Below are 21,339 nucleotides of genomic sequence, written 5' to 3'. Positions count from 1 at the left end.
TTTTTTTCCCTCCTCGGCTGGGGTGGTGTTTTTCCGCGGGTGGGTGTTGGGTTTTTTTCCTTCCGGCCGTTGCGTGCGTGTCCGAGCGGTGCGCGGAGCCCCGCGGTGCTGGACCAGCTGGCGTTACAGGAGCCCTGATGTCTTCATCTGACTCCCCGCAGTTGTTGATGGAGTGTCTTTCTCAGATTTCCAGGCGGGGTCCCAAGAGCAGCACCCAGAGCCAGCTCGCGCTGCCAGGCAGCGCTCCCCGCCGCTCCGGCCGCTCCCGCCGCTGCTGAGCGCGGCTCCGGGACCGGAGCGGGCAGAGACTCCCGCGGCGCCGCTCCTGCCGCGGCCACAGCACCTGCGGCGGAAGCCACTGGGCCTTGTGCTGGCGGCTCCCCTCTGCCTCCATTCAGACTTGCGACCTTGCCCCTCCCCCCCGCGCAAAGAGAGTCCCGGCGGTCTGACCCCGACCTGGCCCACATGCATCGCCCGTCCGGCCGCTCGGCTCACCGGCATTAATGTCCATCTCGGGTCCGACGAGACCGGCTCAGAGGTGAGGGCGAGGCGAGGGCCGCGGCGGAGCGGGCGAGCCAGGGCGGGCACCCTCCTCGGGCACAGGGCCGCCCCGCAGCCCCCCGGCCCCGGTGAGGCGCGAAGGCAGCGGCCGGTGGGGAAAGCGCTCATCGGGCGGCAGCCGCCGGTGGGCCCCGGGCGGCAGCTGCGTCCTGAGCCCCTCCGGGCCGCGTCGAACTGGGCTGGGGGTAGCTGTCATCCCCGGGCGACGGCCATCGGGGTGCGTGCTGTGGCTGACTGCAGGCGGCAGCGAGAAGAGAGGGAATGCGAGAAGAGAAGGAAAAGGAGAGAAGAGAAAAGAGAAGGAAAGGGAAAGGAGAAGGGAAAAGGAAGAAAAAGAAAAGGAGGAGAGAAGGAGGAGAAGGAAATGAGGAGAGACAAACAAGAAAGAGGGAAACGAGAAGGAAAGGGAAAAGGAGAGGAAAATGTTTCCATTTCCCTTTCCTTTCAAAGAGTTAATGGGAAAGGGAAAGGAAAGGGAAAAAGGAAATATGGAAACAGAAGGGGAAAGGGCAATGGTAAGAGAAAGGGAAAAGGAAAGAAGAAAGGAAGATGATAGGGAAAGGAAAGGGGAAGTGAAAAGGAAAGAGGAAAGAAAAGGAGAGGAAAAGGAAAGAGAAAAAGAAAAGAAGACTGGGAAGGGGAAAGGAAAGGGGAAAGGAGAGGAGAGGGAAAGGAAAGGGGAAAGGAGAGGAGAGGGAAAGAAAGGTTTGCCTGTAGCATGACAAAGCCATGCAGCCCTACATCCCAGTTCAGCCCAGTCCAGCCCAGGGACAGGTGCTGGGGGAGGATGAGCACAAGGTGACCTGGCTGCCAGCACAGGGACATGATCACACCCCCATGTCCCTGGGCGCAGGCTCCTGGGACCTGCCTGCCCGCATCCCCCAAAGCGGCTTGCTTGGTCATAGAGGGGCTGGAGGCCATCCTGCACCACCCTCTCCTACACCGCTAGCTTGGGAGAGCCCACCTCCCTTGCTCTGGGAGCAGATGGGGATGGGAAGGTGAGCTGGGCACAGGTTGTTTCCCCCTGCTCTGTCCCCGGGCCTGGCCAGGGTGGACCTGGCTGATCTGGGGTGTGAGGCTGCGCAGCTTTATCTCAGGGCTGGCAGGGAAGGGGGCAGGACTGGGGGAGCGCAGCAGCTGGGGACTAACCCTGCCTCTCTTCTCTGTCAGGGGCCTGTGTTGGAAGGAGATCTAAGATGAAGTTATGGGATGTTGTGGCTGTGTGCGTGGTGCTGCTCAACACGGTCTCCACCTCACCCCTGCCCACCAGTAAGATGCCTCCCAAGGGGCTCCCTTCAGTGGTAGAGCGGCCTGAAGATGATCTCTCCCCCATCAGCCTGCTGCCTCCCTATGCTGTGCACAGTGACTGTAAGAAACATTCCCCTTTGTAGCCACCACGGTCTGTCTTGCTAAACCCGTTCCCCTTTGCCCAGGCATCAGGGTGAGGAAAGCCCCTCCATCCCCCCTGCACTTTCTGCCCCCACTTCTCCCCCAGGCAGGGTCAGTGGTTCTGGTATGGCTCCAGCAGCTCCAAATCAAGTCATCCTCCAAAGCTTGGGGTTGGCAATTACAGTGGAAATGCCCCCCTTCCCCCCACCTCCAGCCCTACCTTCCTGGCAGTCATAAGATCCTTTTGAAAACCCAGAGAGATGGGAAAGTTAGTTGTATGTAAAGGAGCCGGGAGGAGGATCAGGTACATACACCTCCCAGTGCAGGCACTGAAACTCCTTTCCCACTGCTTTAAGCTCCTCTCTGTGCTCAGACCTGCCAATCAATGCAATTATTCACTGTCTGTAGTGGGCGCAAGTTGTGTTAGAGATTCGGCTCCATGGTGGGAGGCACTGTACACATCCTGGAGTGCTGCTGTATTTCATTAAATCCTCCTTGGATCCTGATCCCAAAATTAGTGTGTCTGCGTGGAAATTTACAGAAGAGTAGCAGTGACAGGGTTAGGAGCTTGATGCAGCACAATCCACATGAACCAGCTCACAGTAAAACAGCTTACAGTCCAAATGACAGATAATAATAATAATGCCTCGCTAATAAAAGGTCTCCTACAATAGCAGATACAGGATTTTCACAGCAGTATGTGAGTGTTATGCTCACACCAGTGGCTTTTTAAAGTGAGAGTTAATATGACTCAGTAAGAAGTGGCAAAATACTCACATGAATTGTGGAGATATTCACTTAGTAAAGGCACAGACACAGCTCGGAGGTTGCTCCCTTTGCCCTTGCTCAGCCCTCTCTGTTCAGCTCGTTGCAGGATGCAGACAGTATCCAGTAATGTGGATTCACTTTTATCTCCTTATCTGGAGACATGTCCTTTCCTTGTGCCTGCTGCAGCTCCAGCCACGGGCAGCCCCGTTCTGGTTTCTCTGGGAGCAGCCGGACTAATGCAGTGTGGAGGCACTGAGCAGGGATTCATGTGCCGTGACTCCACTTTGCATCTGCTCTCCAACATCCATCTCCTCTTCTGTCTGTCCCCACGCACACATATCTATGTCCTTCCTCATTTAGTCTTCTCTATTTCCTTTTTTTGCTTGTGTTTTCCCCCTGCTGGAATCTTTCCCAGGCTGCCGCCTCCCATCCCAGCCCAGGCTCCTGCTGTTTGCAGGCCAGCAGCCCCTGGCGTCTTTTCAGCCCTTCCACACAGGGAGGTCAGCCAAAAGCGCTTCCTCCCAGGGCCCCAGCATGCCAGGGCTGTGGGGCTGTCACATGTGGTGATCTTCTCCATGGCGAGCTGCGTGGCGGCAAAGGTACCAGGGCACTGAGCCATCCTACGAGAGGCAGCGATCAGTTTTTCAGGCCACTGTTCCGGTCCCCTCTGCACGGGCTTGCTGCAGCGCTGGTGGCAAGAAGAGCGTTAGGGGGAAAGCAGCATGGGTGGGAGAGCATTAATGCTCTGTCTTTCCAGGGTGGGAGTATTTGTATGATCCTGCTTTTATCTTGAAACTTACTTCTGGGAATGTGGTTCCTGGTGAGCTGATTTCTTTGCAGCAGCTCAAGGGCACAGGTAGCAGTAGCAGTCTTGTCTGTTCCTAGTGTTCAAAACTTCCCATTGTTTCCTCCTTTTTTTTCTGTGGATTGGGTAAACAAGAAGTGGGAAGGAAGACGACCTGTGTTTTACCTGAGCTATGGTAGTATCAACAGACAGCCTCTTCCAGAAGAGGTTTCCAGGGTACAGACATAGGCTTTGCCAAGCAGAGCTGAGTCGCAGGTTATCGCCCAGGATAGTAATTTCAGAAAGGACTGATAGTTTGGTCTTGATCTCTTAACCATGCAGATCACAAATAGATGGGCCTGGCTACAAGGGGAAAGTAAACAGTGCTGTTCTTCACAACAGAAATCGGTGAAAATCCAGGGAGTTCCTTTCTTTACACAGCAGTGGTATACACAGCACCTGTGCCTGAAAGTCAGAAACTCTTCTCTTCGCTACACTGCCAAGTCAGATGAGCCAGGGGACACCTGCAGAAAGGTGTCTGTAAGAAAGCAGTGAAATACTTTGATACACTTTTACACCATTTTTAGTTGATTTAAAAGTGTGTGGTGTCTGGAGAGCAGTCTGCAAACACAGAGCCCACAAGGTTGATCACATCCAAGCACATTGCTGCCTTCCTGCCGCAGCAGCACTTTGTTTGAGTCACCACTGTCAGTGTCTTTGACATATTTGTTTCTCTCCACTTACCATCTGGTGGCACACGAAAGACGTAGAACAACGTACTACAAACCATGTAGACTTTCCTCTCCTCTTCGAGGTTTCTCTTACAAGCAGAGGGCAGTATGCCACGAGCATCAGCTCTCCGGCTTGTCTGCTGGTGGACCTGCCGTGTACTAAGATCTCTATGGATACTGTTGGTCAGCTGTTTCGCCAAGTGTCTTGGCAGGAGGCAGCTCACCAAGTGGTGGGAGCACCGTCATCACCCATGTTGGTTCATCTGCATAGGGGCAGTGTGTGGGTGCTGAGCAGAACTGGGTGTTGTGTGCATTCAAAGAGGGGTGCACTGCTCTCCTAAAGTGATCCCCACACAGGCTGGGTGGGGTGTAGCAGTTGCACTCCGAGGTGTGCATTGCTTTTACTCCAGGAAGGTCAGGTCTCCCATACACCACTGGCAGCGGGGGTTAGTAGGGTTGTGAGATCATGTCCCACTCCTAGGGACAGGCCAAACACCTTGCTGGAGCACAGATCTGTTTTCCCAGGCCCTCTACACCTTTTTGTGTCCTCATTTGATGGGATTGCTTTCTCTGCAAAGTGCTCTGCGGTTACCTGATGCTACCCCATCTCTTTCAGATTGGCTCAAAACTTTCCTTCGTTCCAGCCTACAGACAAGCTCCTAACCTCCCAGGCTTATCAGGTGTAATGTGCTGACCTTTCCTGTTCAGGGCAGTAATTAGAGATGGCAGAGGGTGGTGGCAATTGCAGTCTTCTGCATTTTTTACTTGACTGGATGTTGGAGTGAGAGTAGCCTCCATAAATAAAGTGCATTTGAGATTAATCCAGTGTTCGTAGGTGTTTTAGGCATCAGTGTTCATGGGACAGCTTATTTCACATGAAGAAGAGTAGCTGTAGCATTTGTAAAGTTAGAAAACCCTTTCTTTCTGTCATGCTACAGTCTGCTGGGGGAAGGACACAATTAGCTTAAACAGCAACTGTGAACAGAACAAATATAAACCAAATAGCTATAAACTAAAACCTAAGTCAGCAGCTTCAGAAGCATGACAGTGCAGAGGGAGATGAACACTTGGTTTGACTTATATGCAGTTCCCAGTGAATATATTTTGTAACTGCTTGCCACTATATGGCCATAATCAATATGCATGTGAGGACTGGAGTATCCTATGATCCGGGATATGATATATAGTGTCTTGATCAAGTGGGCATCTTTAGTAAGAACTAGCAGTACGCCTATACAATTAAATGGAAAATCTCACTATAGGCTTTTCCCCCTTAATAGAAGGAAAAGATGTTTCTTTCTGTCAACTGTATGAGGTTTAATAAGGCCAAGTGCCGGGTCCTGCACTTTGGCCACAACAACCCCATGCAACGCTACAGGCTTGGGGAGGAGTGGCTGGAAAGCTGCCCGGCGGAAAGGGACCTGGGGGTGCTGGTCGACAGCCGCCTGAATATGAGCCGGCAGTGTGCCCAGGTGGCCAAGAAGGCCAACAGCATCCTGGCCTGTATCAGGAATAGTGTGGCCAGCAGGAGTAGGGAAGTGATCGTGGCCCTGTACTCGGCACTGGTGAGGCCGCACCTTGAATCCTGTGTTCTGTTTTGGGCCCCTCACTGCAAGAAGGATGCTGAGGTGCTTGAGCATGTCCAAAGAAGGGCAACGAAGCTGGTGAGGGGTCTGGAGCACAAGTCTTATGGGGAGCGGCTGAGGGAACTGGGGTTGTTCAGCCTGGAGAAGAGGAGGCTGAGGGGAGACCTTATCGCTCTCTACAACTACCTGAAAGGGGGTTGTGGCGACGAGGGTGTCGGTCTCTTCTCCCAAGTAACTAGTGATAGGACAAGAGGAAATGGCCTCAAGTTGCACCAGGGGAGGTTTAGATTGGATATTAGGAAAAATTTCTTCACTGAGAGAGTGGTCAGGCATTGGAACAGGCTGCCCAGGGAGGTGGTGGAGTCACCATCTCTGGAAGTGTTCAAAAAACGTGTGGATGTCGCGCTTCAGGACATGGTTTAGGCGACATGGTGGTGCTGGATTAATGGTTGGACTTAATGATCTTGAAGGTCCTTTCGAACCTTAGTGATTCTATGCTTCTGTGATTTGCATTATAGCAACTGAGTTACTCCATGGCCACTGGATGGTTATATGTTGTTGGAGCTCCTTTGGGATGTTATACCATAACACGCTGCATTATGTGTGCATTATGCCTCTGTTAAACATTCTTCATACCCCTGCTAAGGGGTATTTAATGTTAAGTTGCTGAAGTTGCTGCATTTAGCTGCAACACTGTCAACTAGTATGGAAGGTATCAAGAATGGTCAGAGGCTGACTTGGTCTTAGTGACCATGAAATGATAGAATTCTCAACTCTTGGTGAAGTAAGGAGGGGGGTCAGCAAAACCACTACCATGGACTTCCAGAGGGCAGACTTCGGCCTGTTCAGGACATTGGTTGAGAGAGTTCCTTGGGAGGCAGTCTTAAAGGGCAAAGGGGTCCAGGAAGGCTGAACATTCCTCAAGAAGGAAGTCTTAAAGGCACAGGAGCAGGCGGTCCCCATGTGTCATAAGACGAGCTGACGGGGAAGATGACCTGCCTGGCTGGACAGGGAGCTTTTTCTGGGACTCGGGAAAAAAAGGAGAGTTTATCACCTTTGGAAGAAGGGGCAGGCAACTCAAGAAGAGTACAGGGATCTCGTTAGATCATGCAGAGAGAAAATTAGAAAGGCAAAAGCCCAGATAGAACTCAATCTAGCCACTGCTGTAAGGGATAGCAAAGAATGTTTTTACAAATATATTAACAACAAAAGGAGAGCCACGGAGGATCTCCATCCTTTATTGGATGCGGGGGGGAACGGAACATTGTCATCAAGGATGAGGAAAAGGCTGAGGTACTTAATGCCTTCTTTGCCTCAGTCTTTAATAGCCAGACCAGGTATCCTCAGGGTATTCAGCCACCTGAGCTGGAAGACAGGGATGGAGAGCACAATAAACTCCTCATAATCCAGCAGGAAACAGTTAAGGACCTGCTAAGCCACCTGGACACCCACAAGTCTATGGGGCCTGATGGGATCTACCCAAGAGTGCTGAGGGAGCTGGCGGAGGAGCTTGCCAAGCCACTCTCCATCATTTATCAGCAGTCCTGGTTAACAGGGGAGGTCCCAGATGACTGGAGGCTTGCCAATGTGATGCCCATCTACAAGAAGGGCCAGAAGGAGGATCCTGGGAACCACAGGCCTGTCAGCCTGACCTCCATACCGGGGAAGATTATGGAGAGGTTCATCTTGAGGGTTCTCCCAGGGCATGTGCAGGACAACCAAGGGATCAGGCCCAGCCAGCATGGGTTCATGAAAGGCAGGTCCTGCTTGACCAACCTGATCTCCTTCTATGACCAGGTGACCCGCCTAGTGGATGAGGGAAAGGCTGTGGACGTTGTCTACCTGGACTTTAGTAAAGCTTTGACACTGTCTCCCACAGCATTCTCCTGGAGAAACTGGCGGCTCGTGGCTTAGACGGGTTTACTCTTCGCTGGGTGAGGAACTGTCTGGATGGCTGAGCCCAGAGAGTTGTGGTGAATGGAGTTAAATCCAGTTGGTGGCTGGTCACAAGCCCTAGGGCTCAGTTCTGGGGCCGGTCTTGTTTAATATCTTTACTGATGACCTGGATGAGGGGATCAAGTGCTCCCTCAGTAAGTTTGCAGATGACACCAAGTTGGGCGGGAGTATTGATCTGCTGGAGAGTATGAAGGCTCTGCAGAGGGATCTGGACAGGCTGGACTGATGGGCTGAGCTCAACTGTATGAGGTTTAACAAGGCCAAGTGCGGGGTCCTGCACTTTGGTCACAACAACCCCATGCAGCGCTACAGGCTTGGGGAGGAGTGGCTGGAAAACTGCCCAGCAGAAAAGGACCTGGGGGTGCTGGTTGACAGCCGGCTGAATATGAGCCAGCAGTGTGCCCAGGTGGCCAAGAAGGCCAACAGCATCCTGGCCTGTATCAGAAATAGTGTGGCCAGCAGGACTAGGGCAGTGGTCGCCCCCCTGTACTCAGCCCTGGTGAGGCCACACCTCGAATCCTGTGTTCAGTTTTGTGCCCCTTACTACAAGAAGGACATTGAGTTGCTGGAGCGTGTCCAGAGAAGGGCAACGAAGCTGGTGAGGGGTCTGGAGCACAAGTCTTATGAGGAGCGGCTGAGGGAACTGGGGTTGTTCAGCCTGGAGAAGAGGAGGCTGGGGGGAGACCTTATTGCTCTCTACAACTACCTGGAAGGGGGTTGTGTTGAGGTGGGTGTCGGTCTCTTCTCCCAAGTAACTAGTGATAGAATGAGAGGAAATGGCCTCAAGTTGCGTCAGGGGAGGTTTAGACTAGATATTAGGAAAATTTTATTTACTGAGAGAGTGGTCAAGCATTGGAACAGGCTGCCCAGGGAGGTGGTGGAGTCACCATCACTGGAAGTTTTCAAGAAACGAGTAGACGTGGCGCTTCGGGACATGGTTTAGTGGGAATTGTGGTGTTGGGTTGACGATTGGACTTGATCTTAAATGTCTTTTCCAACCATAATGGTTCTATGATTCTATAATAAACAATGATATTGTAGGGCTCTTTAAGGCGAAAATGTATTAAATTATGCTTCAAAATGAATGCATTTCCTTCCCTACAGTATTTATTAGGTATATTCAGTGTTACGAACCCGAACTCTCATGTTTCTGTCCAGGCTTTCCTGTTCAACACACTTATGGTGTGGCATATGTGCTTTATTCTAAGGTGCCCAGAAGCTACACAGGTAACTTGCCCATGCACAGTAAATCCAATGCATCAGAGAGGTATTTGCCACACTGCGTCATTTGATCTGTGTGCATCCAGTACAGCCAGTGCATCCAGCCAGTGTCTGATTGAGTGTGCGTATGTCCCTGGGCCAGCATATATATAGTAAAGTTTGTTTGCATGCCCAGTTTATCTAGGCTTTTAGAAATCTTAAGCATTCAAAGTCACCTTTTTTTCATCGGCAAATTTCTAATAAAAGAAAGAACAGGACACATCTGTGTAAATCCAGATGCATTTACCCCTTGAAGCCAATTTCTCCGCAGTCTCAGGTATAACTACTGAATATAATCCTGTGAAGGGTGTTCTGAGACTTAAGGAGGAAAGGACTGAAATGCAAGAGAATATGGTTTTATTCTCATTTTAACAGTTATCCTTTGTTTAAAGTTTTATGTCTTTGCTCCTTTTCAATTTAGGGACCTCAAAAATTTCCCAGTGGAAGTGTGGATCCTTTTAGATGTTTTTCAGGTGTGGGTTGCTAGATAACATACCTGAACATGCTTTTCTTGGTCGCCTTTCATAGTCCTCTTCAATATATTTTAGAAATCCCCATGTTCAGGGTCTGCAGATGACAAGCTGCAAAACCTTTCTTGGAAGGCTGAAGAATTCAGCTGTGTAGTGACTATTGATGAATTGATGGGGGAGGCATTATTTGTCCACTAGAACAGGATCCTCATATTGATAAGTTGTAATGTCTTTGTAAATGATACTGTTCCTGATTAGGACTGCATAAAGTAAGTTTAAAATATTTAAAGTTACAGAGGGGTCATCGAGCCCCATCCCCCATAACTGCAGATGATCAGGGATGGACATCTAGTGCAAATATCCAGTCCTCATCCCCCATGCACACCAAGCAATTGCAACTTAAAACTTGTAGTACATAGGCAAAACCCCATATAATTACACTTACTGAGGAGTCTCATACTTCTGAGGTAATAAGTTAATGACAAGTAATAAATGAGGAATACTAAATATTGCAACATAACCATGTTCAGGATCATCAGACATCTAAATAGGCCACTGCCACATTAGTGCTGATAGAATGGTTGACACTGCACAATTGTAATTTTTGACAAAAACAGCTGTAGTTTCTGATCAAGTAATATTTGATAAGGGGAACCAAAGGAAAGATTTCAATGATTATTGGAAAACCATTCCTAATTACAAAGAGAAGAAAGAAAATAATAGAATCAAAAAGATTTTACTCTAAAAAGGGGTTTACTGATGTTGCGTGAGGGCTGGGTGGATCACTTCTGCACCAGGAACACTAAAGAGAATTTCTTTTTATTACCAACAGTATTTCCTCTGTTAAAGTCTCAGTGCCATGCCTGTTAGCTGGCTGCATGCCTTCTTGCTAATAGAGGTCACAGGTTTCAGGTCCCAGTCATACTCATTTGAGGCTCTTGCAGGGATGGGACAGAACCAAATAATAAGCATAAACCCAGATTTTACTGGGAATCTGGAGATTTATTCAGCATGGTATGGATTTGGAGGGGTACAAGGCCTTAGTGAGGAGACATGGTGGGCAATAAGGCAGGTATGTGCTTTACCCAGGTTTAGCTCCTGCTCAGTCAGTGGCTTCAGGCAGGGCACTGCCACTTTTTCTTTTTCCCCCTTTTACACTGTTTATGCCATAACTTCTTCAGATGCAGAGACTGCCTCGTGGGTGCTCGAGTACCCACACAGCCCCGTACAATAAGGCCCTAGTGCAGACTGGCTCCTGGCAGATACTGCAGGAGCTGTCACAAAACCTCAAGAGCAACTGCTGAAAAGCTGTCTGCTCCACAGTGCTTCAGAGCTGTTTTTTCAAGCTCTGAATCAGAGGTGAGACCACATCCTCTTGCTGCTCCTTTGCTGCTTGACTGCCAGATGAGACACCCCTTTGCCCAGGGGCCAGAGGAGGGATCTAGCCCTGGGCACCAGCCCAAAGTCGGGCAGGTTCTTGTGAACAACTCCTGCCTGGACCAGACAAAGAACAAGAAACTTGTAGACAGGTCAGCTTGCAAAGCAGCTTCCTTTACTTCACCTAATTCACCAGATCTTGCTTTTTCCTCTCTGTTACCAAGTCATTCCCCCAACTGGCAGCAATTATGATGGTCCTGTTGTTTCTCCCCTTTCTTCTCCTGGTAGGAACCAGTATTTCATACCTGCGAGAAAGCAGGCAAAGGATGCAAGGGGAGGCATTGCCAAGTATGGCAGTGTGAAAATACAAAGTACTCTGCAGATTTGCCATTATGACCAACACATGGGAAGCAGCAGGGTTAGCTAGTGAGCTACAAACACAAAACTTGGCTGCTCCATTAGGAACAAGCACACCAGGTAGGTTAACCCTGTGCCTTTTTCCAGTGCTGTCTTATCGTACCTGACTGGTGTGAGTGGCCCCAGAGTCATCCTCCAGGTTACTTAGCACTTTACCTTGATGAGAGACAAGTGACACTGGTGAGAAGCTCCATTTCTAAGAGCTCTCTGAGTTGGAGGGGAGGATGCAGTGTTTCCTGGGAGCTGGCGAGGCAGGGAGTGAGGTAGTGAACCAGAACTGTATCAAACATTTAAAGATGATCTGACCCTGGTGTGTTTGATGCTCCATTTACTAATGGATACAACTGACTGGTTTCCATTTCACTCTTAGCCTCACAGATTTTCATGCAAAGCATGAAAGCAAAGTCATGCCTCAGAGAGGTGATATTTTAATTGTTTAAAGCCTGAAAACTTTTCAGTACAACTAGTTTTAATACCTGCCTTTACTTTGATGCCTGCATGACAGGCTTTGTTTTTCATGAAAAGTATTTCATTTTTAATAAAATAAATGTTTTATCCCAACCACAGTTCACACCTTTTTACTTTTCAAAGCAGACTGATCATCACATTGGTAATTTTAACCTCACTAAGGTCACACTTCCACAAACAGGTTACTCTGAGGGTCTCCTAAAGTATGCCTTTGTGGTGTGAGATGTGGAGATTCTGTGTTTGGATAGGGCTTGTCCACTATAAGTACCTGAAAACATTACTGCAAAGCAAGCTAAATACAAAAATAATTAATGAATAAATGGTATACCACAGTCATCTGCATAAGCAGCAAAAAATGAGGATGATTCATTGCAGTCGCAGTTAGAGGCACATTAATTGTATATTTCCCACTAGCAAATGATCTAAGAAAAAACATCTTTGTGAGTATAACTTTGGAGGAAACTTAAAAAACAACCAGGAAAAAAAGGAAATTAAAATATTTTGGTTAAGAAGGTCCCAGATTAAAGTACCAGAACTGTTTTAAAAAAGGGCCATTTGATCCTAACACAGGATCTGGATCTGAATTTTCTAAATAATGCTTATCATTATAATGAGTTGGATTAACCTCCTTGAACTTTAAACAAGAGTCTGAATGCTGCTGTTTGAACTTCTCTAATTGAAAGACAGCTGTGCTTAAGTGAAATATCCTGGTAATTTTATTAAATGTTTGGCCTGAACTATTGATGTAGTAGCTATGCGATCTCACAAATGCAATGCATAAAAGCTACAATGTAAAATAAAAATTAATTTAATCATTTTTAGTATACCTTATGTGACTTTTATTATAACACTTTAACCAAGGATATGCAAAGTGCCAAATGATGCTGCAGTAATATAATTACATTTTCCTAAGATCAGTATATAAAACTATTCCTTAAAGTACAGTTTCCAATAACTTTAAACGTCAAGTTTTATGATATTTTAAAAAAAAAAGGAAAAGCCACTTATATAAATTATTATTTTGCAATTAATAGAATTTAAGCTTTTCTTGTAAACCATAATAGACAGCATGGTCAGAAGAGACTGTAGTTAGCCTTTTACATCCATAACCAGACACCAAAATGAGTAACTGGATTTTTTTTCTCAAAAGCTGGAGATCCATCTGTTCCCACTGGAATCAATTTGTGGTCAGATACAAACTGATGGTTTCTTACTCTACCATGCTGGGTTACTGCCATTGCGGGGGAATATTTGGCTTTAAAATAAATCTGTTGCTAGTGAAATCAAAGGAATAGTTTTACAAAATGTAATCGTGGTCACATTTGAACAGACAGAAATAAATTGTCCATTTTTACTTAATGGAAACTGTTTTCTTGAGAATGTGATGAGTTTTGTTTGGATATTTGTTTAGACCTATTTTATGTAGAAGTCTGTTTGAACACTGTATAATTTATTCTTCTAAAAAGCACAGGCATCAGATCCCGATCCTGCTGGCACGCAGTGTCTCTAATTAATTGGAAATGCAAAGGCAGACTCTGGGGGGTTTGCAGCAGGGAAGATGCCCAGAGGAAGTCATGTTTCCTTGCATGCCCAAAGCAGAGCTCCAGGGTGGCTTTCTGCAGAGGTTGGTGGGAAACACCATGGGTGTTCAGCTGCAGGAGCCTGTGCCTGTACGTGCTGCCAGCTCATGCAGTGCCCAGGGGACAGGGACTGTGCTCAGGGATGGGCAGGTCAAGGCCTCAGGTTCCAGAGAGAAGCAGTGAGGTGAGAATTTCAGTTTGCGTTCAAGAGGGGTGTTCCTAACCCAAAAGGTTGGGTCAAAACTATGATCTGAGTGTGCCCTAAAGGTTCAAGAAGCAAGCAAACAGCAAAAGACAATGCAAATGTTCTTGGTTTTTTAAAATATCTTTTAAATGAGTCTCATTTATTTTTGTTTGAATCCTAGAGTTTTGGATGTTTGGTGTTGACCAACTTTGTGCCCAGCCTGGTCACTCTTCTGGATTCCTATGTTCACCAGTCCTGTGATGTTTCATTCTTTCCTTCTTTGCTTTTTTATTCATTTTCTGATCCTGTGAGAAACTTTTGGCAGATCAAGAGCCTTGGTTCAGCTGGACATGGAAGACCGATGGGGTCTGTGAGCCTTTTTGCCATGCTGTGACAAGATACACAGAGGTCCTGTGCCCCCTGAGGGAGGATTTTATATTTCCAGGACATATAGTCCTTTCCCTCTGGGAATGCCTGCTTTGAGGTGCATCACACTCATGTATGTGTGAGCCAACCTTCACTAACCTATATTGAGCACGTGCTGTTGTGGTCTATCCCATCCTGTCCTGTCCTATCCTGTCCTATCCTATCCTAGGTGGCTTCAGATTTTTAAATTTTAATTCCTTCACACCTTGGAGCCAGGGACTACTGCTCAGAGAAGATCTTTACTGCCTTTATTGCCATAGTACCTGAGCATTTTCTGCTGGCACTTTGTACGTGTGTACGTGTAAATATAACACACATATACACACATCCAAACTGTATATTTTATAAGAAGGGATAATAGTATGGAAAGCTCTGTCTGCTGCACAGTCAAGTCAGCGCAGTCCATGCAGTACTGGAGAAGTGAAGCCGCCAGGCTGTTGACCTTCATTCTGAGAGTATAAACATTTTTTAAACAGTTTGAGACAGAGGGGTAACTAAGTAAAACATCATAGAATCATAGAATGGTTTGGGTTGGAAGGGACCTTAAAGATCATCTAGTTCTAACTCCCCTGCCATGGGCAGGGACACCTTCCACTAGAACAGGTCGCTCAGAGCCCCATCCAACCTGGCCTTGAACATTTCCAGGGATGGGGCATCTGCAACTTCTCTGGGCAACCTGTTCCGGTGCCTCACCACCATCATAGTGAAGAATTTCTTCCTTATATCTAATCTAAATCTACCCTCTTTTAGTTTAAAGCCATTACCCCTTGTCCTATCACTACATGCCCTTGTAAAAAGTCCTTCTCCAGCTTTCTTGTAGGCCCCCTTCAGGTACTGAAAGGCTGCAATAAAGTCTCCCCAGAGCCTTCTCTTCTCCAAGCTGAACAACCCCAACTCTCTCAGCCTGTATTCATAGGAGAGGTGCTCCAGTCCTCTGATCATCTTTGTGGACCTCCTCTGGACTCGCTCCAGCACATCCATGCCCTTCTTATGTTGGGGGCCCCAGAGCTGAACGCAGTAGTCCAGATGGGGGTCTCACAAGAGTGGAGTAGAGGGGCAGAATCACCTCCCTCGACCTGCTGGTCATGCTTCTTTTGATGCAGCCCAGGGTATATTTGGCTTTCTGGGCTGCAAGTGCACATTACTGGGTCATGTTGAACTTCTCATCAACCAATCAAGTGGCTTTTTTCAGGTTAAAAATCAGCACTTGATGCCGAGGCAGCCCCCTATGAGTGCAGTGGTGTTCCCTAGTCACACAGCTCGGCTCAGCACCCTCTTCACCTCCAGCAGCACTTACTGCAGCGCAGCGGCCAAACAAGTGCTCAGCAGGCAGTGGCTGTGGTGTGGGGAGGTCTCGGCATCCCTGGAGCACATCTACCAAGTGTCCTTCAGGCTGAGGTGGTCCTGCTTTCAGTCTTCTCCACCTTCCCTGCTGTCCATTAGCCTTTTATGGTCTTTAGTCCTTGGTCAGTGGATACTGCTTATTCATGTATGATATCTGGTGGTAGCTTCCTTAGCATTTATCTCTAGTGCCTTGTTTCAACCCATCACGCCTTGTGTTAATGCTGGCATTTCTACTTGGTTGCCCAGGGTCCTACTTCAAGCATTTTTTATGACATTTTGTTTTGAGCTCTCAGGCTTCGCACCCATACTTATTGAACAACCGAATATCCCTACTGAGTTATGACTGGCACCTTGGCATGGGCCACTAAGTCAGCTCTCACTTCACTCCTGCCTGTCAAGGTTTCCTTCAAACCCCTGTGAGCCACTCTTAGTGAATGTTTGTAGTCACACTGATGACTACGCTTTGTTAGGAAGCAGAAAATTAGCGCCAAGCCACATCTGATCAGTATGAGCCCCATTGCTTGAGTCCATGATTCAGTGGTTGCTGGGGTCCAGCTGAGCTTGACGCAGCACCAAGAGCACAGGCTCACACCACTGAGTGTGTGTTGAAACTCAGCTTTTTGGGATTGTGTTGAGGCTGGTTGATCACGGGGGATTGGAGGTGTTCCTTGAACAGTGCTAAATTTTGGAAGCAAACTTGGGGCACATTGGCAATCCAGTTGGAATGTGCCAAAAAATGTATCGTTGCATTGATCATGACTAGTTTGGGGCTCCACAGGTAGAGGGTGGTGTTGCTTGCAACAACTTGCAAGGATTCAATGGGTAGCCCAGTAATGCAGCTGCCACTGTGGTTAACATCATGTACACACATAGTGCCATAACAGCATGTGTGGTTGTATGTGGGCAGACACTGACCAGGGTCAACAGGTCCAGCACATTTCCTTGAGCGGGGCTCTGTGCCCACCCACCAGTTCCCTAATATCACCATGTGCCCTGTGACCCTACTGGGGGTCACTGCAGGAGTCCTCTGGACAGATTTGGATATCTGTCTGGGATATTTTCCAGTCCCCTGGGCTGAAGGGGAAGTCCACTCTGGAGACAGAAAATTGGCATTCATCTTACTCATAGTGCTGGCATCCCTCACAGCAAATGTCCCAAGTGGCCTGATGTTGCAATAGGGGATGAGTTGAGTAGGGATCCTTGGCTCTGTTCGACACATCAGCCACACACACTTCATCCCAGGTTACAGCTTGGAGTGCTTCTTGCATGGTTTGTGTTAGAGCCCTAGTGAGATTAGTGGGATCAGCCATGCTGCCAATTATCCCATCTTCTGGTTGCAGCAAGTCCACGCGTGTAGGTAGGGCTCCTCTAGTTGGATACCCCATTGGCTTGATTACTTGATCTACTTTTTCCCCTACTGCTTCCACCTTCTGCTATGTTGACACTCCATGCCTGCATTAGCAACGTCGCATAGGGCTCGTCTACGGTGTGTTTCCTCCACCTTAAGTATCATAGGCCACTTGCAGCACAGAAGGCTCTCAGCAACGTTAGCTCCCTTGATGCAGTTGGGGCAGTCATCACACATGAACTAGGATAGATGTCAGCATGGGCTCCAAGCAGGGACACAGTCCACAACATGGGCCTTTCCTCCTCTTTATCTACCCTCCAGGGCATACTTGGATTGGCTTGGGCAGGACAGTGCTTGGACCCTATAACTGATTAATATGTAACCAAAGTAGACTCCTGCATATAGTACTGTTGCAGGGGTAGATGACATTTTTGCACCTGAATTGCAAGCAGTTTAAAAATTATGTGCCTAGTTGGTTTGTTATCTCTTCGGGTAATCCACAGTTTTGTTTCTCCCTTCTTAGGTGGGGGGAGACTTACTTCCCTCACTGCAAAGGCAGCATACCAGATTTGAGATAAATATGAGGCTGAAGGTTGCAGACAAGAGTTTCCACATATTTGTTTGGTTTCTCTATAACAATCTCCCAGCTCTTTCCTGATGTTTGACCCTTGCATGGATTTCATTAAACCCTAGTATACTTCCCTGATGGTTGTATTTCACTCTCCACAGTCAACGTCTCATTGTGTCATACAATGTGTTGCTACAAGTACTGGGCCAGAAATATGACAGAGGTGGAGGTTGGGGTAGTCACAGTAGTATGAAGGGGTAATTTGAAGGTGAGTGGGGAATGGCACAGCTAGAGCCCTCTCTTCAGGGCCACATCCTTCCCCTATTGGGTTATAAGATAAGAAACCTAGCTTCTGCGTAAGAAACCTAGAAACCACCTGGTCCCACAACAACAAGAACAAGTGCCTCCTGCCAAACTCCTCTCCATCTGTATCTGTGCCAGGGTCAAGGTTGTACTTGCAACAGAGCCAGGTGGTGCATTGTTGTGGTTTAACCCAGCAGGCAGCTAAACACCATACCGTTCACTCACTCCCCCGCAGTGGGATGGGGGAGAGAATCGGGGGAAAAAAAAGTAAAATTTGTGGGTTGATAAAGACAGTTTAATAGGACAGAAAAGGAAGGGGAAATAATAACAACAACAACAATAATAAACAAAATAAGTGATGCACAATGCAATTGCTCACCACTCACCGACTGATGCCTAGCCAGTTCCCAAGCAACGGCTCCTGGCCAACTTTCCCTCTAGTTCATGTACTGAGCATGACATTGTATGGTATGGAATATCCCTTTGGCTAGTTTGGGTCAGCTGTCCTGGCTGCGTCCCTTCCCAGCCTCTTGTACCCTCCCAGCCTCCTCGCTGGTAGGACAGTATGAGAAGCTGAGAAGTCCTTGACTTAGTGTAAACATTGCTTAGCAACAACTAAAACATCCGTGTGTTATCAGCATTATTCTCATCCTAAATCCAAAATGCAGCACTATACCAGCTACTAGGAAGAAAATTAACTCTATCCCAGCCAAAACCAGGACATGCATCCAATGGACACATCTATCCAAGCTACCCCCTTCCAGTAGGTATGGCTCATAGTGGGTATTTTGGTACCTGCTACAGAATTAATGCCAGAGGAGTGTAAGAAGGGTGCACTTGTCATTTGTTTCACAGGCTTATAGGGCTTGGCGCAAGGTCCTGCTTTGTTCAGGTCCCGTATAGCTGTGTAGGTAGCAGCCATGCCTCCTTCGTGTCTTTTCATAGTCACTGGTCTGGGAGGTTGTTGCCATTAGCATTGAATACCTGTAAAACACAATGGAATTCACTTTTCCCAGTCACAAACTCTACAGTTTATAGGATCCTGCTTCCCATGTGTCACCCTCATTATGTGACTCTTTTATAGTCTGCACTATTTTGCTGGAGCCGTCCATGAAAAACCACATACTTCTGATCCATCCCTATTTTATCATGGAAGGGGGCTTCTAGGATGTGGCTGCTTTGGAGTGGGGTCCATATTCCTCCTTAAGTGCAGATGCACTGTGTTGCAGCAGGTTTTTGCACTAACAGAGGTAACATCCTGCTGCCCCCATCTCCTGCATATTTGGTGCTTCTGTTGAGGATATAAAAGTGCACCTTCACTAGGCAATGGGAGGCAGCCTTGTGTCTTCTCTCCTGTTAAGAGTCCATGCCACTGCATGTGGGCTGGGTACATTTGCTGCCTGGTCTCCCATCAGGGCTCCCATCTGTTATAGTGTTTATTAGGGAAATGTGGTGCTGAGCCTTTGCCTAAGGAGCTGTTCCTATCTCAGCACCTGACCCCTTCATGGCTCAGTGGAGGTACCAACCCCTGGCCAGGCGCACTGTGTCAGGTATCACCTTTCCTGATGTTTGCAGTTCCTGGGACATTCGTAGGGGTCCTGGAAATGGAGACCCCTTACATGCAGGTCTGGGTGCGTGGCACTGGTCTGTTATGTGGGTGGGCACTTAGGAGTTAAGTACAGAAAGAAGCATCCTCTTAGGTCTTCATGCAAAGGAAGTGAATCCTCAAAGACTTGATTTTTGGCACAATGACTGAGAAAAAAAAAATCTCAATACTGCAATGTTGTTTACGTGTTTAAGAGACAATATTAATAATATAACATAAGGGCTTCCACACACAGGCTCCTGGCAGCCTGACCCTCCATTAAATCACTGTATTCGCTAAAGCAGATCACACTGAGGGATTTAGTCCATGGGAAATTTAAAGATTTCAAAATGTGATTTTATTCCAAATCATGATGAAAAGCTGAAATCTCAGAATGTTTCAGAAGAACATGTTCAATTTTACTCTCCTTGAAGTGGTTCATTTTGCTAGTATCGAAATATTTCATTGACTTCAACATTTAATTTACTTGAATAATTTATCTTTGGTAGAGTATATATAAAATGAAAAATGAAATAGATATTTTAATTTCATAAAAAGAAAATGCATTAATAACACTTCCCTTGAAAATTAACATAATACTTCTATTCTGACCTATTTCTACTCAATCTAATCAGCATCTTGTGATATGAAATAGTTCCATGAGAAATTTTTCAAAAGTTCTGATAATAATTATCCCCTAAAAGCATTTAAAAAAGCAGACATTCAGCCAGGAATAAATAGCTCAGCCTGGCACCCCAGCAAATTCCTCCTTCTGTCCTGCCCAAAAGCCTTATCAATAGGTGGCTTTGGCAATACTAATCACTGCTGGTGTGAAAAGACAACAATTAACAATTATAATCACAAAATTGCCTTAAAGAAACCTCATTCTTTTGCTGCTTTGCTGGGAAGAGCCTGTATAACCTCTCTACAGTAGCTTCATACACCCATTAACTAATATTTGTATGACATGCTTTTCTTTCCCTTGATTTTGACAGGGCTCATTCAATATTGAAAGATGTGCCAGAGTGCTATCAAGCATCAGCAGACACCTACAGAGATACATACATATCTCATTTCTTTTTCCCCAAATGAGTTTCCATGATGATCTAAACCATTCCAAATTCTCCCTGATTTCTGAGGGTCCTGGGCTCACTCTCTGAAGTAATGGGCAGGGGAGCTTGCACGTGTCTAACATTTTAGCCACAAATGGATAAACTTCCATTAATGACAACTGACATGTGACAAAGCCTTTTCTCTCTTTCCCAAACAGCTAATATGCCAGAGGATTATCCAGATCAGTTTGATGAGGTAGTGGACTTTATTCAAGCCACCATTAAAAGACTGAGGAGGTCGCTGGATAAACAGACTCCAATTTTTTCTAGGTGGGAAAGAAACCGGCAAAACGCAGCCACAAACATAGAGAATTCCAGCAAAAAGGGAAGGAGGAATCAAAAGGGAAAAAATCGAGGATGTGTCTTAACAGAAATACATTTAAACGTGACTGACTTGGATTTGGGATATGAAACCAAAGAAGAGCTAATTTTCCGGTATTGTAGTGGATCTTGTGATGCAGCCGAGACCACATATGACAAAATTTTAAAAAATTTAACCAGAAAGAAAAAACTAGTCACTGACAAAGTAAGGCGAGCTTGTTGCAGACCCACAGCCTTTGATGATGACCTGTCCTTTTTAGATGATAACCTGGTTTACCACATACTGAAAAAACATTCTGCAAAAAGGTGTGGATGCATCTGACTGCTGTGTGCTGGAGGCGGCTCCAGTTTTGCATTCCTGCTACGATGCAAAGAGAGGGACCAAGGTTCCCAGGGAAGCATCTGCTCAGAATGGAGAAAAGAGGACCAAGAACGCAGAACAAGGGGTCTTGGGAGTCTGGGAGGGTGTGAGGCGGCATAGGAGGATAGATGCTTTTGAAGTCCTACGGGAAAGTAAATAAAAGCTCAGGCGGAGATGCCGACAGCTGAATGGTGTGCGCACTCCCTTTCCCATTTGACACAGTCCACTGTCAGTGAGACTCGGATCCATGAGGAATGTGCTTAAAAACACAACCCTGCTGTACCACACTGTGTTGTAATCCCATCCATGCGAGGAAGCTTAGCTGAGAAGTAGGAGTACCTTACTCATCCCCTTTGCCCTCAGCTTTACTGAAGGGCACTATTGCTCATTGAAGGGTGGTTCCTAAGCACTTAGGACAACTTCTAAACTATAAGATTAAT

The 21,339-nt window shown here is 47.1% G+C and overlaps 1 protein-coding gene across 2 annotated transcripts; it reads left to right on the top strand.

Moving 5' to 3' along the window:
• Positions 1 to 1,757: 1,757 nt before the first annotated feature.
• On the top strand, positions 1,758 to 20,860 carry LOC309415170 (glial cell line-derived neurotrophic factor-like; the record flags this gene model as incomplete). 2 transcript variants are annotated; one of them, XM_082012609.1, is made up of 2 exons in its annotated part: positions 1,758 to 1,830; positions 20,376 to 20,860. In XM_082012609.1, 2 exons carry the CDS (start codon positions 1,758 to 1,760, stop codon positions 20,858 to 20,860), a joined length of 558 nt encoding a protein of 185 aa, XP_081868735.1. The 2 variants fall into 2 exon arrangements, with proteins under 2 accessions (XP_081868735.1, XP_081868734.1); XM_082012608.1 differs by having other exon boundaries at positions 1,758 to 1,929.
• Positions 20,861 to 21,339: the final 479 nt, after the last annotated feature.

Source organism: Phaethon aethereus (genome assembly GCF_964289735.1).
Source record: "Phaethon aethereus genome assembly, chromosome: W".
Taxonomy (NCBI): domain Eukaryota; kingdom Metazoa; phylum Chordata; class Aves; order Phaethontiformes; family Phaethontidae; genus Phaethon; species Phaethon aethereus.
This window is presented reverse-complemented; position numbering and strand designations above follow the sequence as displayed.